The sequence below is a fragment of the Grus americana genome, chromosome 1 (genome assembly GCF_028858705.1).
Source record: "Grus americana isolate bGruAme1 chromosome 1, bGruAme1.mat, whole genome shotgun sequence".
NCBI lineage: Eukaryota > Metazoa > Chordata > Aves > Gruiformes > Gruidae > Grus > Grus americana.
This window is the reverse complement of record NC_072852.1, coordinates 61,339,185-61,366,309: the sequence shown is the minus strand read 5'-3', so window position 1 is coordinate 61,366,309 and position 27,125 is coordinate 61,339,185. Positions and strand designations below refer to the sequence as shown.

Genomic DNA, 27,125 nt, shown 5'->3' with positions numbered 1-27,125 from the left:
GCACCTCTGGATCTTCAGACAGAGAGTTGAAAATGGGTACCTACTAGGAAGCCGCTCGGTGGCATGTAGCTCTCTAGTGTTAATGTTTTAAGATGAAAATCAGGACCCTGTTTCCATATCTGTTGAAAAAAGCAATGGACCCTCTTTGACCTTAATGGCAAAAAAAGGGGACTCAGAACATCCTCTCTGAATCTCAAAGGGCTGGGAGTTGTGGGAGCAGTGTTAAGAAAGAAGTGACTGAAAAGAGTTCGACTGTAACTGACTTAAAAGCATGTTTTGATCCCATTGGTCCCAGTGTGAGACAGGTTTTGACATGTTTCCATCTATCTGTATGCTTGGAAAATCTAGATTTTTAGTACTTTCAGCATGACCTTCTACCTTACTGTATGTGCTGTGCTAAACCTATTTACCCAAATGTTGTAATCTTCTTACATTTTTAGGTCTTATTTTGGTTTGAGAACCTTGCTCGGTCTCTTGTGTTGGGGAAGCAAGGAAGTTGATATTATCGAATCCTTTCCATTGCAGCACATACACTCCTTTCCTGTTAGTGGGCAAATGTGATACTGTCTTAATAACTACTGGGAGGAAAAAAAATCCTTGTTTCCTTGCTTTGATTTCTGAGAAACTGGAACCAGAGCATCAAGTAGAAAGCACACCAGCCTCTTATATCTGGTAACGCAAGTATCCGCTAGCTCTGTGTAGAGGGCAGAGGGAGGGAACTGAGGAAATAATAGAGGACACTGTTTAGATATGAAACATTAATACTGAAAACTAGTTGTAGTCAATGAACTTTGCCGTAATACATCAAATTACGATACCAGCTAAGTGGTGTTATCTTGTAAACAAACTGGCCTTTTGTGAGCAGTGTTCTCTTTGTCAGAAGACACATGGAAGAGAGAGTGGGTTTTGTTAGGAGGAGCTCCCTGAAAGCGTCCCTTTCAGCAGTTTGTGACACCGTCCCACTCTACTGCCAGCATCATGTTGGGTTTGACCTTGTTGTGCTGATTCACATCCTGTATTCATAGCAGAACCAGAGAACTCTGTAGGCAAATATGCCTTGGAGTCAGTCAGCGAAGAGCTGGTACTTGCTCAACATCCATATGTAGATCTGAGCCAGTGAAAAGATCAGAAACTGCAACAAATGCCACCAGTACACAGGCAGTATCCAGCTCTAGAGCTCTCTTAAATGAAGCTTGAACAGAATCACCTCCAGCATATTCAGTGCCTGCATGACTGGAAGAGGCATGAAGAGCAGTTGCTTACAGATGGACCCCACGCATAAGTAAGAAGTCATTTTTTAACGCTCCATGCCACCATTTACTTCTTTACATGTGTAGCCTGAAGTCAAACCTGAGGTCATTTGTGACTTTCTGGGGCTATGAAGTACATAAGCATCAGTGGCAATGAGGTGGTCAGGTGTAACTGAAGTGAAAGACTGCATCCCTATCATGCGATGGGATTAGCCATCAGTAATGAGCCACAGCAATCCTCATGTCTGTGGTCTCCAGGTTTGGTGATCGGGACATCTACCTAGAGCAAACCTATCAATCAAAAGAGGTGAAATGGGTACAAAAGGCAATAGTTGATCATAATGTCAGCTGTTACCAGATGTTGCTTCAAGTTCTTTGTGCGTGTTTTCTATGGAGTACAGTCAAGGCAGGCTTTCTCAGTACATCCAGTTCTCTCCAAGATCACCCTTACTTCCACAGTATCTTTCTTTCCATTGACCCATAAAATTGGTTCTTGAAACTCTGTATTCTGAAGAATTCCTTCCATTGTTTCTGCTGTCATTAAGAAATAGAAACTTTTCTGATAAGCATTGAAACATTTTTCCTGATTGTATTTTGAAGGTGGCTTTTGATCTAAGAATAGGAAGTAATTCTCGCTGAGTCCCCAAGTGATTTGGAAACCAGTATATATTGAAGGCTTAAAAAAAGTAAAGCAGCAGCAGTACATTCTTGACTTCCCTTTTAAAATCCAATCTAGTTCTTGCATTACAGCCATATAGGACAGTTTCAGTGAGATGGAAGATCATTAGCTTCAGAGGCAAACAGAAAGGGTTGAACAGTTGGGATAGTTCAACTGCCCCATTCCTTCCTTCTCTCCAGGAAGATTCTCCTTCAGGAAGATTTTGTGTAGAGTCTCTTTCAAATAATTTTTCAATCTCATACACAACGAAGATGTGCAGTACTTTTAGGCCTATGACCAGTTTTAGAGCAAAGCCCATTTCTTCATATATTTTAAGTTTCGTCTGATTAGTCCTTTCTCCTTATAAGCGGCATGTGGCATTTTAGCTGCAAGGTATTATATAACAGTATGATCACTACTGTGCAGGACAAATTTTCTTACTAGAAATAAAAAAAAATAGCTTACAAATCATGTTAAAGAAGCTGCTCAGTTAATCATGATAAATATTTATGGCATTTGCATGAAAAATTTAAGCAGGTAAGATTTTTCTCCTAGTTTGGGCTATTGATGTGCACCTGTTGAAATAGTTAGTCGAACAGGATTTAAATGAAACTAATTTTCTTACCTCTCCAAAAATCAGGAAAAAGAGTGCTCCACAAATCCAGAACCATCAGAGGAGAAAAGGTAGAAGTGGAAGAATGGCAAAAGGAAGCACAATTCTGTCAGGCTGGCTGCAGTATGGCTTTAGGGAGCAGAGCCTTCCATACCACTAAATGCATATAAGGCATCTCAAGGTCTAGAGCAAGCTTGTTTTAGAGATCTTGAAGTTCAGACAGCTCACGAGTACTTTTGCTATTCATCAAAGCCTGACATTCATGGTCAAATGCAGAAACCGCTAATACGGGCCGTATTGGAATCTGGTGGTATTTTCTTTAATATCCCAAAAGCCATAGAAAGTTAGTAATTTTTTTTCCAAATTAAAATATCTGTGGAAATCCCTTGGTAATGAAAAACAACATCCTAAATGCTGTAGGGAACTTTGAGGGTGCCCATAATTATGCCTAGCATTGCATCAGGTTAGAATGACTGATCCCCTATATATCTGTGCTTTGGACCTATAACAATAATTAGCCAAAACCATCAATTATTCAGAACAGCAAATGTCCCTTTCAGCTTGGTTTTGGAGATATGAGTGGGAACATTGCAACAGTTGGGTTACAGAGTTCACAGGCATATGCTTGTTCGCTGTCCAGGACATCAATCTGTAGTAATCTCTTGTGATCAGGGGAGTGATCATATTCTAAATTATTACATTCTACTAGGATACGTATCCTTCCTAGTAGTAGACCTCTTAGTTCACTGGCTTGTAGTATATTATGGGAAAAGATGTTAGAATAAATGGGAGAAAAGAGAAATGTGCTTAGTGGAGAAGATACATGTGTTAGATACCAAGAAAAAAATACTGACAAGAACAGTGGAGTTTACTGTTTTACAGTGTCAGTATACAGTGAAGAACCAGATACTGATGTTAATCTTAGATTACAAGCAATGATAGAACTGGAGAAAAGGCATGAAATGGAAGGGGAAACTCTCCTTTGCTAGCTCTTGAAAAATACAGCTAGTATCATCCTTCCCTGATATCAAATCAGGGAAGGATCAGTCGTAACAGAGGAATATAGGGAAGTGTGAAACAGAAATCGTAATACTAACAGTTTAACATTTTTCATTGAGAGAATTTTTAATTAGCCCTGAATTTGTTCTCTTATCTTTGTCTGAATGCAGGCGATTACCACTTCAAGTTTAATTTGTGAATGTTAGCTTTAAGACCATCGTAGGGCCATTTAAACCTGTGATGAGCTTAAACTAACAAGTACCTTGATTCAGTGAGAAGGAGAGAAAGCATGTTTCTCTCCTTTTTGTATTGTCAATCTCTTCTGCAAAGTATTTTTATTTTCCAGAAGGTATGCATGAAGATGAGATTTGATTTCATGGTATCGTAGTAGGAGATTTAAAATAATTAAATGTGTGCAAAATAAGAGATTGCACAAACCACATTTCTCATTTTTTTTTTCATGGGCCTTTTCCTATATTCCAAATTGATCTGTATTCCAAAGCTAGACTTTGTCACTGGGGCAGAAAGAAGCAGAGTGACAGATTGGGAAAGTGCCTGGGATATGACAGATTAAATCTTACAAACCAGCTTTAGCTTTTGTTACAGAAGAGCCTTTTGTTAAATATGTAGATAGATTTGGTAGACCTCTATAATAATATAGATCTATGCTGCTGCCTCTGTATTTGCCACCTTCTTTGTGTCCTCTCACATGTCAACACGGTATTGGCAAGGGTCACCACTTCTGGCCTGTCCACCACATGCTCTTTTCATTCAAGTCCATGTTTTAAGTACACTTCTTCCAAACTGCCTGTAAAAGCTAGCCTTTCCTTCAAGACCTGTCAACAAAGAAGTGTATGAGGAAGACAAAAATCCCAAATGAGGCCATCGCATTGTGTTGGGAAATGTACCAGCAAATATTTTGCTCTGTCTCGATATTCATCTTCAAACTGGACATTGCAGTAAGATCTTTGGGAGTAGGACTGTCACTTTACTCTGTAAGCTCTTAAGCCTCTAATGTCTCACAAAAAACCATATACCTACCAGGGAGGCGTATTCTTGAGCTGTAGGACTTTGTTTTAACTATATTGCATTGTATTTTTTTCCGGAAGGACAAAGAAACTTTTCTGGTTAATTATTTTGTTTTTTAATCTTGCACTCTTCAAGCAAAGTCACTTTTCAAAGCACAGAAGGCTAAAGGATTGTTAAGCTAAAGAAGCTTTATCAGAGTTCCATATAAACTAAATTATTATATTTCCAGATTTCCTCTTGCTTTGCTACAAGTCACAATGAGGAAAAAGTTGGGCTCCTTTGATGTGAAAAAAAGCAATATATCACTTCTCTGAAAGAACATTTCTCAGTCTCTCATGTGAAAAAGGATTAACACCTCCAACAAAGGTCCTGTAGATCACAGAACTAAGCAGCAATACTGAACAGTATTCCTGAGGAGTGGAAAAACTGTATTTAAGCAAGAGATTGTTTGAACTGGCAAACAGAAGCTTTTTAATAGCTGAAGATCTAAGATAAAGGATTAAACCTTTCTGAAGTATCTGCACTTAAACAACTCTAAAGACAAGGAAGCGAGTTTAAATTCATGAAAGATGGTCTTTGTTTTCCTAAATGAACCATGTTCTTTAGTGTCAAAACAAAATCCATTCACAGCATTGTCAACTACATAAACTTCATGACAATACAGCTTATCTACCAAAGTCTGACCTTGCTTACTTTTAAAAATTTTTACTAGTTTGAGCATCTGTCTTCTGCTTGCCTAACTTCAGAGTTGAGAACAACTTGTCTTTCTCCTTTTCATGGGCACTTGTACAGTACATATAAGCAGAACATGTAAAGTAAGACGTTTTAAATAGCTACTTGGGTCATATTCCCAAGTCAGACTTAGTACTTTATCTCTAATAAAACATCGGTGGGTTTGTAGGAATTAAGTGGTTGAAGTGGCATTAAAAAGAATTTGCTGTTATTGACTGCAGGAATGTGGGATGATTAGTAGTTATTAGGCATCAGGAAAAGTAGGAATTTCTTACCTAATTTTTGCTTCACAAGTTGAATATGAGAAAATGACATGCCAGAATGCCATTAAAACTTCTCATACTGTTTTTTCCTATTTATTTTTAACAAAACCACTGCTTAGCTTGCTGTCTTAAGAAGAAAATTGCAGCATTTTTTATCTCAAGCAGCAAACAGGTAACCTTCTGACCTTTTCAGTAAATCCTCAAGTGAACCTCTGAAATTAGGGTGATTTAGCATTTTATGGCACAGAATAAAAATCTCTAATTCTGTTTCCAAATAGTGTATCCTGAACACACATTTTATTAAGCTCTTGACTCATTCAGCCATGTGTATTTTGTAAAGTTCCTATGGTTATTGTTTTACAATAGCTGCTTCCAGAAGCATTGTAAGGGTTTCAATTAATCAGCTCTTTGTGTGCTTCAGACTATGCAAATTTATCACATCAGACCATTCAGCAGCTCATGGGAAAGCAGTGTACAAACTGTATTGTCTTCTAGCACCTCCTCTCATTTAGAGTGATGTTTTTAATAAGAAAACTAATCAAGTTTACTTATGCATTATTTATCTGTTAATTTTAATTCTGTTCTTTACCTCTTATGTCAAATGGGATGTAGCAAGTGATATGATAGATCAGTGAATGATTCAATATTGAACAAAGCTTATGTGATGCAGCACTTTTTCTCTTCTGGACTTGTTTTATGCTTAGTTAGCCAACACAGTATGTAATTAGAGAGTTTTGAAGCAGATGTACATTTCTGTTTAACCTTAACTAATTTTTGCAGTTCTCTTTGTCACTTCACAATATACAGTGCTGTGTTATAGCTACAACTCCTCTTAATTATGTGACATAGTCTTATTTCTCAGGAGTATTTTCAAATTCTGGCAAATCTGGTAAATCTAAAATAGACGCCTTTCACTTAGTTTTAGCTCTTTCACCACCGTATCATTAGAATAAGTAAACAAGCACATTTAGTAATGCGCTTCTTTTTATCTTGCTGATAGAAACTGGTATTACTGCTGCTTCTATTCACTTAGTCTCCTTTGCTCTCTAATGTCCCTCCTGCTGGTAGTAATTAGTTTTCTGTATTAGGTTGTTTTGACTTATTTGATGATTTTTTTTTTTTCATTTGGCATGTGTGTGTATAGAAGGCATCTTACCGTAGCCGGTGAAAAACTTTCCCATACTGTTGTGTTTTGTCCCTGCCCCCTCCCTGCCGCCCCCCTTTCCCCTCTCTGCTGAACTGCTGTTTTACAAGTCTGTGTACGTTTGTGTTTGTCAGCAAACTGTAAAAGCAACCGCATAAAAGTTATCAATTCTGGAAACCTGAATTTCTCCTGATTAGAAAAAGAAACTCTTAAAGGACAGAAGTACAGGGGTGAGGGGATCTGTATGCTCTGTCAGGGCCTTGTGGAGGTACATGGGTGTTGAGATGCTGTCAGGATTGATGCAGATAGCATGTGTAAGGATGGGGCCATCATGCATAGTCAGAAGGCTGTCATTTATTGGCTGGCATACAATAGCATTGGAAAACACTGCCTATGGCTGTTTTATACTTGCATGTTAAACCACTGTAGATATCTGATTTAAGTTTATTCTAATTTAAACTGTTATCCTTGCAGTAAACTGCCATGCTCATTAATCCGCTCTTTTTTTTTTTTGGGGGGGGGGGATATCTTAAAAGAATTTGTTAGCATTTTCACTAATTTTTCATGTAAGTTAACATTATGAAATTGATATGCGAAGTTTTTTTTCTAGAATTCAATTTGTTTTTCAATTGAAAAGAAATGAGATGTAGCAAGCTGCTGGATACTTTCTTGCTTAAACATACAACCCTCTTGTTAGTCCACACGTGGAAAAAAAAAAAATTGGTTTTTTGTTTTATCCGGGAAAATAACTGCAGCCTTTTCTGGTGGTTAGTGTTTGATTCTGGTCCTAGTTGAGAACTCCAGAATGTATAGGTGAGAGCAGATTCGGACCCATCACAGTGTAGCATTTAGTCTGGAAATTGTATTGCTACATTTCAGATGCAGCATATAAAAATTGTGAGGGGAAGAGAAATGAATGAAACCAAATGATTTTGTATGTCTGATGTGAATGCTGGGGAACAATTTCCATGTGATGTCTAAATCAATAACAGTTAGGAAATCTTAATAACCTGTAGTAAGAGCCACAGAGCAAAGTTACCTGCTAGTTTGGCTATGTCCTATTTATGAATATTGGATGGGGAGTAGTTGAGCAGCTCAGTTGTGAGATGCAGTTTATACTTGGACAGGGCAACATTTGGAACTTGAGGCTGTCTGAAATCCAGCCTCTTCTTTTCTCCTTTACTGTTTTATTAACCAGTTGCAAGTGATAATTGCACTTATATGGATTAATTCACTTTTTTGCAGCTGCTAAGCAATGCAGAACTGCTAGGCTTGCCTTTTACTGCCCTGCTGCAAACCCTGGCTCAGTGATCGGGGCTGAAAAAGAGTAGCAAATTCAGGAGCTTACAGTGCAAATGTTAGTCTCTGAAGAGCTTCTGAAGGCAAGTGACTGCAAAATGAAATCAAGTTTACATTTTTAAATGAATTGCAGTTACTTGCTTTTAGAAGTAGCATTGTATATAGGAAAGATGCCTTTCAGCTTTTTAAACAGTTTTTTATGAGAAAGAATGAACTTTTGTAAAACATAAGGGAGGAAGAAACTTCTCTCTGTCCTGTTCTCTAGATACACATGGGCATGCTATAGATCTGTTAAAAACTCAGTGACTTCTTAAAATACAGAAGCTTAGAATTGAGGTTTTATAGCTTTCTCTTTTTTCTCTCCCCCCCCCCCCTTGTGTAAAATAGAAACTTTATAAATGGCCTAGTGAGCTTCACATTGCTGGATTCTGTCTAAATATTTTGTTTTTAACTTCTAAGCTCATTATGCTGTCTTTGTGTTAACTTGTATTAAAATCTGTCAGCTATGACTGGTCTCATAACCACAGTCAGCGGACCAGAATAAGTTAATTATTTACTTGTGTCACTAGTGCTCTTCATCTAATGAAATGCACAGCTGTGTTAGATCTGCAGTTGGGTGTGTAGGTCCCATTGTTATACAAGTCAGCAGAGGGTAGAAGCCGCTATGATGGAGAGCCCTCAGTTCTTTCTGCTGTTCTGCCTTTCTGTGTCGATTTCATGGATCTTTTATCATTCACTTTCACACAAAACAAACAACACAGTGGCTGTCTGCTATGGGAACCAGCTTGGCATATAAAAGGTTTTCAGAGCCTAAAGTAATTTTAAGTTAGCTAAGATTTAATTTTTGGCTTACAGGTGCTGTGAAGTCCAGATGCAACTTAATGCTTTCTTAGAAGTAAATGTGAATAAGGCACAATGTACGTGCCATAATACATATATAATTAATAAAGTACTTATGTGTACAATTTTAGGATAAAAAAGCTGTGCGCCCAAGAGATAGTGGACTGGGGTTGGGTTGGGTTTTTTTTTCAGCAAATGATTGCTGCTTGGTGGGGAGGAGTAGAAGGATGTTATTGATTTATCATAATAGAACAAGGAAAATTAGTTTCAATAGGTTTTAAAACTAAATACAGCAACACCACCACCCCCCTTGCCCCAGACGCTCCAATCTTTTTTTCTTTTTTTTTTTTTTTTCCCTGTTCCCTTCCCCCATACTTACCATTCTCATTCTATTAACTACTGTCCCATACACCTATCCCTGTCTTGCTTGGACAGTGGAAGAGGAGCTCCCTCCTGAGCAGACGCCAATATCCCCCTGTGAACTGGCTGGTCGGGGGATGCCTTTTTAGGGATGTAACCAGCACCCTCAGTCTTCCAGGAGCCCCCTCCGCTCCAGGACTGTTCCCAAAGCGTGCTCTGGCAGTTGCAGCAGGCTGATCTCAAATAACTTGCAGATTTTTTCAGCTCTAAGGATTTCTGGAATAAATTGTCCAACTGAAACAGTAGCTTTGGTTCAAAGGAGTATGAGCTTAAGCAGCTGCATTTTAGCACCTGAATTTGAATGTTAGATCTTTTGGTCATTTATAGCTGCAGTATTTTGATCTGCAGAATTCACTGTAGAAACAGCTGTGAGGGTTGGAAGGAAAATTTTGGGATGTATGATGGACTATTCTAAATGAGTTTTCATGTGTATTTAGGCTTTCTTAAACAGTTTTAGAGTTTGGGGGGGTTTGTTTGTTTTACGTCCAATACTGATGGAGACTGAAAAAAGCTTCCAAAACTTTTAAAGGTACAGTTTACATTCATGGACTGACAAAATATAAGCAGTCTGGGGAGCAGATTGTACATTGTAATTCATCGAAAGCAGTCTTTGCTCAGCAAATGAATGCTACCTGAAAGAATCTTTGGGGATTTTTATTTTCCCCCACTTATTTCCCCTCAGTCCCTGTCAAAGTCCTGACTTGATTTGTTTTTATTCACAGTATTTAGCAAAGATACATATGATAAACAAATTTTAAATCAATTATAATTTTGTATAACCAAAGAGATATTCTAAGAGGCATGATTTCTTCATGGGTTTTTTGCAGGAAATTATAGCATCAGCTTTAAAAACTAGATCTCACTTGAGATGTTCCAGTCTGACTGGTCAGAAGTTTCAGGTTGCCTCTGAAAACTGTATCTAAAGCTTTCTTCCCTAATTGGCTAACTCACAAATCACTGGGAGCATTATGTAAGGGTATGCTAATTTTGCCAGTCCTGTCACAAGGGCTGTCTTCTAGCCTGCAGGTTGTGAGCACCGGTCATGGTAATGAATCTGGGTAAAAAGTGATCCATGAGAAAGAGAGGAGGAGGAAAACACTAAAGAAAATCTGGTGATGAGCGTCAGCCCTGCTGGTGGTTTGCTGTTTGTGAATTGAAATGTTTTCTTTTCTGCAGGGGTGTGTGGACTGATTGTTCCTCAGGAAGACATGCCATTTTGCGATACAGGAATCTGTCCAGATATCATAATGAACCCTCATGGCTTCCCATCGCGTATGACGGTTAGTGGATATGTTACAATTAAAGAGACAGTGTCCCCTGATAGGGAAGGTGAAGTAGATTAGCCAGAAGAAAAAAAAAAAAGTTTGAAACACAGTTTCACTCAGAATATTCTGCAGTCATCATGCCACGCACTTACTCTCATATAAGTATTCAGCCTTCTGTTTTGCATGTTTTGAAACATCCTGCTGTAAAAGGAGTAGGGATGCGGGCTCTTTGTGCATCATTCTCATTTAGTTCTGTATCAAGCTAATAGGAAAGCAACTGAATACCTCACTTGCACCCTTTCTGTTTGAAAATCTTTTGCTCTCCCTCTTCCTTCCCTATTGTCTATGCCCACTAAGCAGGCTGAGGCAGACTGTGAGGGAAACGGTGGAGAGGAGTTTCAGTAATAGTTCTAGACCTATGTCACTTCTTAGGTTATGCACGCCTCCCTGGACCTAATGCAAGTCTTGCACCTGTGCTGCAGGGTCACACTAAATACCTCACAGCCTGGCCTTTATATGGGACCTCCACTGATTACTTTGTACAACCTCTGATCTTTTTTTCTTTGTTAGCTTCTTCCCTTCTGTTCCCCCGGCTGCACTGTAGCGTGTCAATCTCTGAGGCCGTCTTCCAGAGCAGAAGGCCACACTGGATCCTGCTCATTTTCCAGACAACTGGAAAAAATGGAGCTGCCTTAAAGGTGTTCCCAGACCCTGCGCTGGGTCCAGTTCTCCCCCTTCACACAGGAGTACTCCCTGATCTTGGGCTTCTTCCACTCCTCCCATTGCATCCAATAACCCAGGCTGCCATCTCCGACACTTTGCCTGGCTAACTTATGCTGTGACCAACCCAGCAATGTGCCCGTACTAGGGAGCAGGCTGGTAACTCTGCTTTTCTTTGCACAGGTAGGAAAGTTAATTGAACTCCTGGCTGGAAAGGCTGGGGTCCTCGATGGCAGATTTCACTATGGAACAGCTTTTGGAGGCAGTAAAGTTAAGGATGTGTGTGAAGATCTTATTCGCCATGGTTATAACTACCTAGGGAAGGACTATGTAACATCTGGTATCACTGGGTAAGAATCTGCTGTATAGATTTAGATGTTTCGGGGGAGTGGGGAAATCCTGTTGAGACACATCTGAAAAATCTTCTGATGTCTCAGAGCTCAGGAACTTTCTCTTATTTGCAAACTGCGCTCTGAGATGGAGGGAAGGGACTGAAGAATGGTGCGTGTCTTTTTTTTTCCCCTCTTTTTTTCATTTTTCTTTTTTCCTTTTTTTTCTTTTTTTTTCTTTTTTTCTTTCCTTTTTCTTTTTTTCTTAGAAGTATTTTGTGGTTCTACATTTTAAGAATTACTGTTATTTGCGTGGTTGTAGTGTGAATGGGCCTTGTAGTACATATGAAAATTTCTCAACATCTACTGCATGACAAAAAAGGTAAAATTAAGGTTTTGTTTCTGAGAGATTGTAAGAAATTTCAAGTTTCTGTTGGCAGCAAATCTTCTGTATGCTTGGAATCAGATAAGCATTTTCATGTTCACTTTAATAGTACTGTAAAATACGGATTTGGAGGCAGGTGTCTGTTCCTTGGGAATATTTTGTGTGTGCTCTTTTTTTCCTTTTTTTTTTTTTTTTCCTTCTTTCGATTACACAATGATTCAGTCTGGCATAATACTCTAATCTGCAAACTTCCTGCTGTGTTGATCGGACTGGCTTCTGAGACACAGAGTTCAAAGAACATAAGATAGTTTAGAAACAGGAAAAGGCCATATGGCTTCACATGCCTGCCCTTCCAAAATGTATCTTAATCCTACGTTCCTGCTATTTTTATTATCCTCCCAGTCTCCTTCTTCTCAAGGAACAAGTTTAGGTCTCTTTTGTAAGGTTTTTTTTTTTAATACTTTTTATTTTAATTGCTTCTCCTACCAAGTTATTCCATATGCTGTTTCTCTTTTTGTTTCAGAGACATGATTTTGTTTTCCTTACCCACTCCATATTCCATAAATTGTCTATCAAGTATCCTGGTATTTGAAACACTTTCTGTTGATACATCATGGTAACTTTTTACAAATCTGACTAATCTTGTTTGCTAGGGAGAATAAAATAATCTAGCTCTAAAAATCCCCCGTCCCCAAACTTCAATTTTGTAGTACCCTATTTAGAGACTTTGCTTTAGGACACTGATATTGTACCAAGCAAATTTCCCATGCTTCATCTATTTGTTATGAAATTTGAAGGCATATTTCATAACAATGTGGAAGTTTGCAAATTCCAAATATCTAGTGAAGTTTTATTATTTTCTTCAATAGGCAACTTTTGGGATAACATTGCATCATGCCAGTAATGACTGAATGGGATGTGCAATACTGTTTTCTCCTGCCTGTTTTTACATTGCACATGCATTTTAAAAAAACTAAATCAGTGGCAGTGCTAAGTTTGTCTGTGTTAAATCTGGTCATCTTAGTGCTGAAGGTAGCTGGGAAATGACTGAGTGCTTTCAACTGTTGCTTTCTGATCTTTAGGCATTTATGCGGTTCCTACAGTTGGGGGTGTTTTAAACACAGAAATCTTTAGCCATTACTCCAGCTTGTAGAATGGAGTAACACCCTCTGTACTGCTTACAGATGTTCCCGAGCTGATGCAAGTGCCTAAATGTGGTTCTCAAGAGCCCTTTCACCCGGCTCATCTGAGCCCCCAGTGCCAGCGAGTTTTGTCCTATGGCTACAGCTGCTGAGCAGTGCTGCAGGGGCAGCTGTGCCGATGCACAGCTGCTCAGGGACGGCTTTCACCCAGCTGGGTCTTGGGTTGTGCTTCAAAGTGGTGCGCTGGGAGAGTTAGTGGATGGGAAGACTGTCAAGGTCATAGCGTGCCAGTGCTAAGCTATCCTCGCAAATGCAAATTCCTTAAAATGCTCCTATAAAAATGGTGTTTGGAGTATTTATGCTGCATGTATTTGTTTACATATATGCTTACCTTTGTTTTGTGTGTGAATGATGTAAAGTGAAGGAATGTAAATAGAAATATCTTAAGTCACTCTTCAGGGTCTGATGTATTTACAGTCTTTAAGGATTACTGATGACAGTATTGAAACGCTCCTGCACCGACAGAGGAGGGACTTCACATAGCACAGCTGAAACAGGTCTGCACAGTGTATGGCCAGAGTTCAAGAGCTTATTCCTGCCTAGGGTAGATACAGCAGTATGTGGTGCTGGAAGTGTACTGGTCTTGTATAAAGAAGGGTTCCCTGTGGGTTTTCAGACTGATTGCCCTGAAAGCCCAAACACATTTTTCTAGGACTCATGATTCCCAAATTGTTTCAAATTCCTCCTGTACATAACACTTTTGTCCTTTTTAAGGTAAGTGTGTACTAATTGTGAATATTAGTTTTGTTGTTTTTTTTTTTATTCCTTCAGGGAACCTTTGGAAGCATATATCTATTTTGGCCCTGTGTATTACCAGAAACTAAAGCACATGGTGTTGGATAAAATGCATGCAAGAGCTCGAGGACCCAGAGCAGTGCTCACCAGGTATTGTTACAGGCTAAACACAAAATTCTTGTGTACATTCAGAAGTGTGCCCAGCTGACTGACAGGTATAAAACAAAGTTTGTTTACCTTTTGATACTTCACATGAAATGCTATTTCCTCTTAATACACTTCTTCATACTGCAAGTTCTCACAGTAGACTGTGGCAGGAGGTTGTTCTGAATGTCCAAGTATGCTCTGTGTGGTCCAAAACAGTTTGCTTCTCAGATTTCTGTCAGCAGTTGGTAAAAATACCATCTGCTGATTCACAGTGCGCACTGTGGCCCTTTCCTGTCAGATCGCTCATACCATTGGTATTTGAGGAGGATTTTTTTTCTTTAACATTTGTACTTTTACAAGATCAGGTATAAGTAGAAGGAAGAAATTTCTTTTAATATTTCAACATATTTTGGTGTGCAGCAGATTAATACTGATGTGGTCCATGTCTTCACCTGTCAAGGCACAGCAAATGCATTGGCCCTAATGTTGTGCAAACAAGTATTAGAATAACATTCGTGCCTTGCAGACTCTTCCATTCAACTCTAAAACTGAATTTAGGGTTGTATGTTCTGGTCCATAGCTACCATTCAATACCATGCAGGAGTATAGCACTTTCATAGTAATAAATTGCAAAAGTTATGGAGATGTCAAAAGTAATCTCCATTTTTATTTGCCCAGTTAAAGATATGTCCTCAGCTCCTTTGGAGTCATGATCATTGCACTAAGCCTGAATTTGGTTTTCTTTCCAACGAAAAGGTTGATTACCATGTTGATGTCTTCTGGTGTCAAATTTTGAAGTCAAGCAGATGTACTCTGAGTAATAGGTAATATAAGCCCCTGGAGGTGGGCTTATATTATCTGGACCTTTGGGGAGCTTGAAGCATCCTGTTTCCACTGATGTTATTTACTTTTTCTCCTTAACAAGCTCTATGGCTGTTTGCCATCACATTCTAAATTGCTGATGTTCCTGGCTCAGAAGAAACAGTTTAGTGGCACAGGCTTTGCTTTGAGGAGGCTTCTAGTAGATCATTCAGTTCACCTCTCTCCACCACAGCAGGATTATTTGCTAAATCTTGCCAGAAAGTTAATTGCCAGCTAGTCTTGAGTATTCTAGCCAAGATTACTCCAAATATCCTTTGCCGGTCTTTCTGAACTATCATGTACACCATTTATACCTTACCTGCTGTACTCCGCTTTTTGACCCTTTTGTACCGTTTTTGAGATGTAAGCACAAAGTCATGTCTATCCTGCCCTTACTCTTCCCTATAACAAGCATGATTCTTTAATTCTTAATTTATTTTTATACCTCTTACCATGTGCTGATCGACTTCTCTTGCCTTGCCTGACTGCACAACAATTTAGCAAGTCTGTCCTCTTAATAAGTGCAGCTTCTACCTGATGTGCTATTAGAGAATGGAGGAGCAGGTCTCTGCTGTACTTGATACAGAAATATCTTTCTCTTTTGCTTTTCACAGCGTATTTCCTATGCCTTTTGGCTTTCCAACCTCAAGCTGTCTCTAGGGCAAACTGAAATTGTCTGACACTTTCCGTGGAAGTAAGTACCAGTGGTTGAACTGGAAGAGAAATCGTGAAAAGTTTTTGTAATTCTTGGCTGAACTTTTCCACCAACCACGTTAAGAAGAGCAAGTGTAGCACAACCATTATTTCCTACTACAGCTGCTTGCCTCTATGAACATAAGTGATATTCCCAAATAATGGGCTGTCAGACCCATTTTCTGTTTTTCATTGTGTTAGTCATGATATTGGTGCTTCACATGAAAATGAAAACTCGCTAGCTAATGGTGCACACAGTTGGTTTACTGGAGCTCCTGGCTTACCCGAATCCCTTGATCTGCTTTTGTATTGTGTCCCCAACTTCTCAGCTGTTTACAGATATTGAATTTAAATGAAACCTAAATCCCAAGGCAAGGTAATGTTTACATGTAAAGATGAAGATGGTGTGATTTCCCCCATCCCTTACTTTCTTTGATTTCTTTGTTCCAGTCAGTAGCATCTTACTATGTAGCTGGGGCTCTTTATTTGACTTTCAGGAAAGCTACTGGATGTTCAATTTATGCTGCCTCTTGACTAGTCTTTTAGGAATTTTCTTTTTTTCTCCTCAACTAATTAAACTTTTGTTATTGCCATCGCCTCTGCTGAGAGAGTCTGCTTTGCCAGCTTTCATACTCACTATTGTTTTATCATCCCTTGCACTTCCTGGAGAGTAGATTGCCTCTAACATTGTTTTTTGCTTTTAAAAGTAATTCTGTAACAGCTTCCAACATGGAATTTGGCTGGTTTTGTCTTGAAATGCATTTTATTATATATCAAGTGTACCTTAACTGACAGAGCAAAGCTATATTTCCATCTGGAATAAGGCAGAAGACTTGAGTTTCTTGAACGTCACTGATTCTAGATACTGTTCTGATTAAAACAGGACTTTGTAGAATTGCAAAGCAGCACTCTGTCAACACACTGAAACCACCAGGATGTTGCCCTCTGAATTGGTATTTGTTAAATGAAATGCAATACTTAATTTATTTTGTCATGAGTAGTTGACAATTAATTTAAAACATAGTTCTATATAGGGTGTTGCCTAGATACCCAGTCCTGCTAAATCTTTTTAATAGATAAACTGATTTTAGTTTTCCTTACAAGAGATCAATATAAGCTTTGTGCAAGCATAGTTGTTTTGATGGACATGGGTAGAGCTACCACCTGCGTGTCTTTTGAACTTATCAGACATGCCAGTTCCTGTTATGCTGCAAGGGAGTAATGTGACGACACTGGTCAGGGCTCCTCTCTGCGCTCTGGGGCTGTGGAAGCACGGTACGCCCTTCTCCTGCAGGCAGTGTTGTCCTAGGTAATACACCGCTTCTTGGAGATCAGTGTTTCAGCCAACGACTCCATTTCAAGTTAGCAATTGGTTTTCCGCAACAGGCACAAGGGAGGTCTGCTGAGACCTACAAGTCCTGCTCTTATTTATGGGGGTAGACTTATTTTGCCCCACTGGCCAATGAAACAAAGAACAGGACCATAAAGCTGAACCCACTGTTCTTCCAGAAAATGCAGAATTAGTGCCAATAAATTCTTAATGTGCTTAAAAACACTGAAGTTAATTGTTTTATGCTTTTTTCTAAACTCAGCAGTTAATAGTGTGAAGACCACTTGGCCTTACTTTTTTTTAAAGTATCACTGTGTTTTATTTAGCATTTAAGAATTTTAAGAACTTTTTTAAAAAAAAATGAAAAAATATCTCCTTTTTAATGATATTCCCAATCTTATTTTCAAGAGTCTGCTTTGTTTTTGGAATGTTATATTTAGAATAAAGAATGGAAGTAGTTGCCCGGGGCAACAGCTGCAGTGTATGTATGTATAGCGGGAAAGGGCAAGCACAAATGCTTTATAAATACTGGTTTAGTGTTTTAAACAACCTTTGGTGTGAGGAATTTTCAAACTCATGTGAGGCAGAAGAAAAATCTGATAGATTTAGGGAGCATAAGATGGACTCTTTTCAAAGGCCCAATCTCAATATTGAAATTTTTGGTACTACAGAAAACTACTTTTTAGGGGGGGGAAGATTTTGTTTGGTTTGGGTTTTTTTAATGAGGTCATTTTGGCAGTGGGAGTGAACACTTAAGAGATTAAGACTCAACTTGGGTTTTTTTGTTTTGGGTGTTTTTTTGTGGGTTTTTGTCCTGGATTCAGCTGAGATAGAGTTAATTTTCTTCCTAGTATCATAGAGTCATAGAATACCAGGTTGGAAGGGACCTCAAGGATCATCTGGTCCAACCTTTCTTGGCAAAAGCCTAGACAAAAGCAACATCTAGACAAGATGGCCCAGCACTCCATCCAGCCAAATCTTAAAAGTACCCAAAGTTGGGGAATCCACCACTTCCCTGGGGAGATTATTCTGATGGCTGATTGGTCTTGTGAAAAATTTTTCTATTGTGTCCAGTCGGAATCTCCCCAGTAGTAACTTGCACCCGTTACCCCTCATCTTTTCCATGTGACTCCTTGTAAAAAGAGAGTCTCCATCTTCTTTGTAGCCACCCTTTAACTACTGGAATATGGTGATGAGGTCACCCCGAGCCGCCTTTTCTCAAGGTTGAACAAACCTGATGCTCTCAGCCTTTCCTCAGACGGCAGGCTTCCCAGTCCTTTGATCATCCTGGTGGCCCTCCTCTGGACCCTCTCCAGCCTGTCCACAATCTTTTTTGCATAGCGGGGACCAAAACTGAACACAGTTTTCCAGGTGTGGCCTGACAGGCGCTGAGTAGAGTAGGATAATGACTTCTTTATCTCTGCTGGTGATGCCCTTGTTGATGCCACCCAGCATCCTGTTGGCTTTCTTTACCTTCTACTTTGCTGCAGTGGCATAGGGCTGTGGTTTGGATTTAGGATAAGAATAATGTCGATAACACACTGATATTTTGGTTATTGCAAGGCCATGTTTACACCAAGTCCAGGACTTTTCAGCTTCTCATACTGTCCTGCCAGCGAGGGGACTCGGGGTGCACAAAGAAGCTGGGAGGGGACATGGCCAGAACAGCCAACCCAAACTGGCCAAAGGGATATTCCATACCATATGACATCATGCTCAGTATATAACTTACGGGAAGCTAGCTGGGGGTTTTGGATCACACCTCAGGAACTAGCTGGGTACCGGTGGTCTGCGGGTGGTGAGCGATTGTGCTGTGCATGACTTATTTTGTATATTGTTGTTGTTGTTGTTATCTTCTTCATTTTCTGTCCTATTAAACTGTCTTTATCTCCATCCATGAGTTTTACCTTTTTTTTCCCCGATTCTTTCCCCCATCCCACTGAGGGCAGGTGGAGTGAGCGAATGGCTGTGTGGTGGTTTTAGCTGCCTGCTGGTTTAAACCACAACAGTTTATTTAATGGGTTTTCTGCTGCCTTAGAAATCTTCATCCTGTATCTGTTGGAAGACCCATGCTATATCAACTCTTAAAGGACTGGAGTTGAGACCCCATCATTTTTCAAGAGGTTTTATCCTCCTTTAATTGGATTGAGACTTTATTGGGGCTCACATTTATAAAGCTATTTTGTCATTTTATCCTGTGGAGCAGCACCTGGTGAAACTTTTGAAAGTAGGCTCGTGCATTAACTAATATTACAGAAGTCAATTGGTAAAAGGCACTTCTAGCACTGCAGCAAATGCCTCTATCTTTGGAGGCCCCAAATGCTTTTAAAATCTGCCTCTCGGGACTCGAGAAGAGAAACCACATTCACCACAGTCCTTTAAAACAGCATCTGAACAGTGATGGTGCCATCATCTGGGGAGGGGGCCCTAGGGAGTTTAATCAGGATGTAAACAATTTATATCCATTCTCCTAACAGTGGGAAAAATAGAAGGTTACGTGAATGAAAAGGATGATTTGAATTACAAGCAGATTAGTTTTAAGATTCCAGTGTGGTCAGAGTAAGGGAAACTACTTTCCCCTAAAAACAAATACAACTTGCATCTTTAGAAGATATTTTGGTCTGGTGATTAGGTGTATTTTTTTACATTTGTTACAAAAGATTATTAGACATTGAAGGCTTTTATAAATCCTTTTCTCTGAGTTCCAATAAGTTGGCAAAAACTTATTTTTAATATATTTAGTATGCCGAACAAATTCGATTGTTTGAAATTATATAAACAAAATATACCTCAAAAGTTATGGCCAGCTCTGTCATTGGATATTCTAGGTGGATTACACCGCCGCGAGTGTCAGAAGCAGCACATAAACATGGGGTTTCACTGAGCAGTGAAGCCTCTTCTTATTGCCAGTAACATTTTTTTAATTCCTTCTCTTTGCTGTCATGTTTCAGGTAATATACTAAGATGGAAATATTCAATAAAATGCATGCAATATATTAGTGCTTCAGAAATTTAAGATGGTTTTGCTTCATAGTTCACTCTAATATTTGCAACCTAAGTTTTACAGTATTGTACTAGTACATGAGAGTAAAACTGATACTGTATGAAATTGCAGTATGACAAATGAGGTTAAAGGTTTTGACTGTGTCCAACAAAGAAAAAAATAGACTTAAAGACTCATAATGTTAAATAATATACTTAACCTTGCCTTTTTTCCTCAAAATCTGTAGTGTATACTTACTTTGGTTTGTTAAAACTTTCCTGTAGCACCATGAGGACAGGAAGTCTTTCCAGACAAAAAAAAAAAGAGATTTTGGGTTGTGTTGAGGAACTAGAAAACCAGGAACCTATACAATATGAACATAGTCTAATAACAGTCAGACATTAAAAAAAAAAAAAAAAAGTAGGATTTCAGTAACAAGTTGGTAATATGCATACTACTTGTTTGCTTCTTTGTTTTGGTATTCTTACCCAGATCAAAAATGGTTTTATTTTAAGAATTTAGTCTTAGCTGTTAGTTCACCTGAAACATTAGCTTGATTCATTAGCTGCTGAATATTGTTTCATTTAGTTAGCTACCAACTATAATGAATGTCTCATCAAAAGAGTACCAAATCCGTGTCCAGATTGTCTTGGATACTGTTTGATCTCTTTTTGTTTTCACTTATTCAGCTACATTCTGTGAGGTAAGGACTCATGGCCTGACACTGCAGTTGCCACTCAGAGAACTGCATCATATTGCCAGTGCAGGAGCAAAGATGAATTGCTTCAACTTGAGTAACACATTTGCGAGATTAGCAACTCTGGCTTGTAGAACACTGCTGTCCGTTGATCCTGTACTTTTCCTACAGTTAGAAGACAGGCATTCCTAGAGCTATATAATGTATGTCCTGGAATATTTACTACATTAATTCAAATATTTATTTCAAAGGCAACCCACTGAAGGTCGATCCCGTGATGGTGGTTTACGTCTTGGAGAGATGGAACGGGATTGTTTAATAGGTTATGGAGCCAGCATGCTTTTATTGGAGAGACTGATGATTTCAAGTGATGCCTTTGAAGTGGATGTTTGCGGGCAGTGTGGCTTGCTGGGCTACTCTGGCTGGTAAGTTGTCTAATGCTTTTTGTAAATGATGAGGTCCCCTCGTCACTTTGTACATTTGGCATGTTTCATATTTTCAAAAAAAACCTTGACCTCAGGTGCATAAGGCAAAGTGGTACCGCATAAACGTGCCTCTTTCTTTGTAACAGAACCTTGCCCCTTGGTCATAGTGCTTCTCAGTTTCAAAGTGCTCATAGACACCAATTAACAGTCCCATGCACCTTAATCAAAACCAGTGTCAACATTCAAAATTGGTATGTGGAAAATTAGTGATGGGGAATGGTTCTTTATTATGGTCTAATTGAACTTAGGACTAAAGTGAGTGTGTAGTTAATGGGCCAGGGGTGTCTCCTGTTGTGGGAGCACAGGTTTTGTCTTCCACAGCCAGCTGTGCTTGTGGGAAAGATTACCTTCACTCTGTCTGCTCTCTTCCTTCCCCTTGCAGGGGATTAGCAAATGCCTAGTCCTCTATATCATCTGTTTTTGAAAAAGGGAAAATAGCTGTCTCAATGTACTTGACTCTTCTAACATCAGAAATGAGATTACTAGCTAGGCTAGTCACAGATCTTCCCAGTACAATCACATGTTGAACCTCACAAGGCTAAAGAGCGTGGGCACAGAAGAATGGGAGAAGAAAGCAACATCTCCTTCTTTCTTGTTCTGTAGCTATGGAGTTCGTAATCACATGCATACCGCTTTCTTTGACTGTACCCCTCCCAAATGCCTTTTGCTTTGTAGTTCTGTGAAACAAGGAGCTCCTCTTCGAAGCATCAGACAAATGCATCAATCCCATGTTGGAGCCTGAGGGACGAGCAGCTGCCTAGTTGGAGGTCACCTGGCTTCTGACCATCTGCCTTGTCCCTAAGAAACTTATCTCTAGACTAGCTAACGGTCTTGTGGTCTTACTCTGGGTCCTAAGCCAGTGCTGAGTTTCTCTCTTGCAAACTAGTTTTCCATGTAGGGGAAGTATAAAACTGGATGTCAAAACTATGTGGAGCTCACCATGTATAATACTGTGGGCTTTGCTCTTAACTATCTTTACTCTTTCAGTAATTTTGAGATGCTACATATAAAGTTGCTCTGTAGCATGGTGGAAATACACCACTATTATTAGCAGATAGTGAAGCTTCTTTCTATGTCCTTTAGACATGCTCTGGTTTTTGGCTGGGATAGAGTTAATTTTCACATGAAGCTGGGAGGGGACACAGCCAGGACAGCTGACCCAAAGTAGCCAAAGGGATATTCCATACCATGATGAAAGAGCAGTCACGCTTGGGACAGGCTGGGCATCAGGTCCTCGGCTGCGTGGTGCTGGGGCTAAACCACGACAAGAGCTGAGGGTAATGTTTTGCTTTAGCTTGGTTTTGTTTTAGCCAGGCAGAAAAACAGACTTGTGAGACCAGTTGGAACTTATGAGATATAGAGTTCTTGCAAGTTCTGTGAAAACAGGTAACCTGGAATCCCATGACTAAGGGAGATAAAAATCAACAATGCGCGTTCAAGTTACAAGTTACTCCAATATTTATACTGGGGGAAGAAGGGGAGTTGAAAGGAGGAGGAGAGAGATTGATTTCTAAATACCTCAAAAGAACATTGTTGGAAACTTGCCACATCTTGGATATCAATATCAATCTTGAGATGCAGAAAATTGGACTTTATTGACTTCAGTGCTTTGAGAGTGATTTTTCTATGATATAGTAAAGTAGGAAAGTAAGGTGTGTTCTCCATTTGTAGATGTGTAAAAGTGACAGCTACTGTTTCTGCTCTTGGTCAGCCCTTTCTTCCGAAGCGTGTGGCTTCTGTCCAGAAACCAAGCACCATGTTTCCTAATAGCAGGAGCAGTTCTGCTCCTTGCGGAGCAGTTGTTCAGACAGATGTAGGTAAACACAGGTGAAATCCAGAGGAGAGACAAGACCTACTCTGTGCATCCTACTGTGCTTGGGCATTTTCAGTTGGGTGTTGTCCTACTGGCTTAGTGTGCAGTAAGTATTTTTGAGAATCTGTTTTTCTTGTGTGTGTGTACGCTGTATGGAACAAGTGAGGCCTTTTTCTGATCCAGATGTCTTAAAACTACTGCAGTGCAAATAACAGTTGAAGGAGGTTGTCTGAAAGGAAGGGCATGCCTTAAGTCAAACAACCAACCACTTCTAACTGTGTAAAGCACTGCCTTGAAAAAACTCACGTGCAGATGAAGCTCGATATAAGACCTTAGCTTTCAGAGCAGTCTGTGAAGGTTTTCAGAGAACACAGGAAGTGAGGGCACCTTGAAGAAAATTAGGAATTTTAATTTTAAATAGCATTACATTTTATTTTTAAGGTATTGTTAATATATTTTGTATTTTGAAGTTTGTAACAAAGTTTAGTAGTTCTTTAAATAACAGTAAAAGAAACTACTCTCTCAGACAGACCCAGACATTCTTGCAATCTGATTCTGTGAAGAGCTGTCTGATACGTGAGAGTAATCAATAAGAGATAATTTCTGCTAAATGATACGCTGCATCTGCCAGTAGCTGAAGCAAGTGGCCCTATAACGAGCATCACAGTAGACACCAAGTCATTAAGTGAAACTTCCAAATGGGCCTTTTCAGTTATTCTGGCATTAACAAGACATTGCTGTAAGAAACCTGTTAGAAACATGTTGTTTGGTGGCTAGCATTGAGGGCACTTTTCTTAAGGAAGATGAGCCCTTCCTCCAAGACAAGGACTAGCCACAGGTTATGTTTTTTCTGCAAGATAGTAACAGCAGATCAGTGTTGGGGCCTGAACTGGTACTTTTGCAGGGGAAGGGGGCTGTTATGGCAGTGACAGAATTTGTCTCTGTAAAAAATATAGTAGAAACCTGCTATGACGCACAAATTTTATGTCAATTTTCCAACTTTGCTGTTGTACAGGTGCTCAGGGACAGGACTCCTGAATGCAATGAGCAGAATTTAGTCCTTTTTTGATGACAAGAAGTTATTCCAATCCCTAAAGCCTGAGCATTTTAAAATATACATGAAGAAAAATTTTGTTTCTGGTCCAGATTCAGCCTTGGCACAGTTGCCTTTTCCTGTCCAGTTTAGTATCAATTCTAGTACCAAATGGTCTTTCAGGTACATCTCTGTTTGACAGAGCTTTGTACTTTGTGGTTACTGCACCTTAACCTTTCTGGGTGACCCCCATCCAAGTACAAAGCAGGCCCAGAATGGTTTAGGTTCAAGCCTGGGTGTAGTGAGTAGTCTCTGCTCCTCAGTCCCTTATAGCTGTAATCAGATGCCAGACATCTGCTCATAGCAGAAAAGTTGTGCCTCATCGGGTTTCCAGGGCTTGCAAGGCTTTTTCTACTGAGACCAGTTGCTGGGTATGTTATCATTGGAAGATGGTTACTGTTTAGGTCACTTCCTCTCACCATAAAAATGGACCGATCCCCACAAATTTGGACTAGGGGAGTACTTATAAACCTGCAGTTGTGGTCTGCTCTGTTTTAGAGGCATGCTAGCTGTAACGTTTCCCCTGTGTAACAGTGTCTACAGGAGAAATCTGTTCCAGGGAAACACCTACTTCAGTCTGTTACCTTCTCACTGCCTATAGTCAGATTTAGACAAAGCCAAAGCAATCACTGGGAATAAGTGAGGCTTCTTTCCACATCATGAACTGCAGAAGTGTAATTAAGGCTTCTGTAGCATTGGTTGAAAGCTTTATTGGTTTAACAATAAATTAAAATAAATAGCCCAAGTATGGAGCATGTGGAGGTCAAGGCAACCACAGTTTTCTTGGAAAATAACCAGCTCTTCGACATGCTTTCTAAGTATGTTTGTAAAGGAGTAGTAGCTGAGTGTGTAAAAGTAACTGGAAGAGTAGTGCCAAGTCTCATAACCAAGAACCTTACTAACACTAACCAACTTTATTGGACCTGGCTCCATTGATTTCCACATGCTCTAGGTCAAGTTCACTGGTAACAGAAACAAGTGACTAAGCATTGGCTTTATTGGAGATGTTGATTCTTAGGCTCATTCTGTACCACAGAAGCATGTAGGAATTTTGCTAATTCTTCCTTAATTGGACCTTCAGACTGTCATGACTTTATGCCAGAAATATAAATTTGAAACACAGAAGAAAAAAAAAAGAAAAAAAGCTTTGTTAGACCATTAGGGAAGTGCTGAGTCACTCTGTGTTCCCAAAGGCCTGGCTTTCTCAACTTTCCAAAACCAGAAGATGGAATATACAGAAGAGGAAATAGAGGGGTGGAAAACTGATACTTGTAAGAAAGATTTTTCATTTCCTTTGTGTGTACATAGAGTATGAAATTAAATAATTTAAACAGTTGCTACCACCACTGAATTTGAGTCCTGATACTGGACAGATGACTGAGTGCCCAGCCTGTCTGTTCCTGATATGGTCAAAGTTGTATCAATCTGACAAAAAAAAATCCCTCTCCCCCAGAATTTTAAGATCATTATTTGAGTAAAGAGTGCAAAAAATATGTATTAGAGTATTTTTACTGGTTTCCCATCTTAACTAAAGCTTTGGCTGTTCATGCAAAGAGACATAAGATGAGAGATGCCCCTTTTCTGAGCTAGGAATATGAACTGATACTGCATGTAAGGAAAAATAACTCCAAAGTGTGAACTTTCTTTCTTCCTGCCTCTCTTTTGTGACTAATATATAAGAAAGAAACTGGACCATTAACCATGTTTTCAGAAATACTTTGCTTTGTTCATCTCCTTTCTCTCATTACGCAATGCTGAATTTGTGTTGACAGTTATGTGAGCAGTGAAGAAGTAGAAGTCAGTCCTGTTAGCTACTGAGCACTCTCATTCTCTTCCAAGAAAAGTGCAGGTTTAACATTGAGCTCCTGTTGACTTCAGTCAGATTATTTAAGGGATTAAAGTTATGACTTGCTTAAGTGCTAAAATGTGTCTCAAGCCACTCGGCTTCTTCCAGGACTGAGCCCAGTGTTTAAATGCAGGTGGACAAAGAAACCAGTGGATAGTGGCAACTGTTAGGTTTTTTTCTGCAGAGCTTCATTTATGCACCAACTCTGACTTTCTTTTTGTTTGTTTCCCTAGGTGCCACTACTGCAAATCATCATGTCATGTGTCTTCTCTGCGCATACCTTATGCCTGTAAACTCTTATTCCAAGAACTGCAGTCAATGAACATCATACCTAGGCTAAAACTAGCTAAGTACAATGAATGAACAAGATGAAGAAGATGGAAAAAAGTACCTTAAAGAAATTGAAATCCAGTATGTGTAACTGGAAGATATTTTTTTTTTGTGAATGGAAGTAACTCTAAAACCCGAGTGGGTAGCAGGGAGGTGCAAGACAACGTAAGAAATCTTTCTTACATATCCTACCTGTTTTTAAGTTGACAGGGGAGAGTGTCAGTAGACTACACAAGGAGCAGTCCTGAAAGCCTTGATTAGCCTGAGTGAACCGAACATGTGGGAATTGTGGAATAAGGCCATGATCCAGCAAAGCACTTACTTCAGACAGCCCCATGCTTGGTTTTGAAAAGTGCTTTGTTGGACTAGGGCTTGAGCTGAGCTAAATTCATAGAGGTTAAAAATGTTTTCCAGACCAGTGGAATATGAAAGACTAATAAATGTTTTAAATAATACTGCCTGAGTATGTGTTGATGGTCATGTAAGGGTGATAAAGCCTTCCTATAATGTCCAAAACATTTTCCCATTCCCAAAGCATTTTGTTAGAGCGTTAAAAGTTTTGTTACGTAGTTGTCAGGCTTAGAGAAATGAAACCACTGTCTCGAAATCAGACATTTTGACTGGGATTTCAATATGCAGGTGCATTTGTGTGCAAGCAGTGGTATGATTGTACAGTCAGTCTGCTTTCAGCTAAACATACGCAGTTTCCGTGAAGTTCAAGGGAGGTGAGTGCATATGCACCGAATGCATGATACAGCTTACAGATATCCATTCAATTTCTGCTGAGTATTCAATTCCTACGGTATTCCTACGGTATTCCTACTGTATTTAATAACACACCAGCCCAAAGCCCTGAAAAGATGGGCTGCAAACACTAGGTACTGATGCATGCTGTCCTAGGACTTTAGAACTTTTATTTAAATGAGCATAGCTAAAACTTTTTTTAAAAGCAAAACAAAAAAAG

The 27,125-nt window shown here is 39.4% G+C and overlaps 1 protein-coding gene across 2 annotated transcripts in view; it reads left to right on the top strand.

The window, feature by feature from the left end:
• The window catches only part of POLR3B (RNA polymerase III subunit B), an 86,834-nt gene extending 60,221 nt beyond the window's left edge, over positions 1-26,613 (top strand). The window contains exons 24-28 of one of the 2 annotated variants that reach the window (XM_054809207.1): positions 10,424-10,527; positions 11,416-11,582; positions 13,920-14,033; positions 20,846-21,019; positions 26,065-26,613. In XM_054809207.1, the coding sequence (XP_054665182.1) occupies positions 10,424-10,527; positions 11,416-11,582; positions 13,920-14,033; positions 20,846-21,019; positions 26,065-26,194 (689 nt within the window). In that variant the 3' untranslated portion in view covers positions 26,195-26,613. The remainder of the gene's footprint in view (positions 1-10,423; positions 10,528-11,415; positions 11,583-13,919; positions 14,034-20,845; positions 21,020-26,064) is intronic. The other variant, XM_054809218.1, reaches the window with a different exon arrangement.
• Positions 26,614-27,125: the final 512 nt, after the last annotated feature.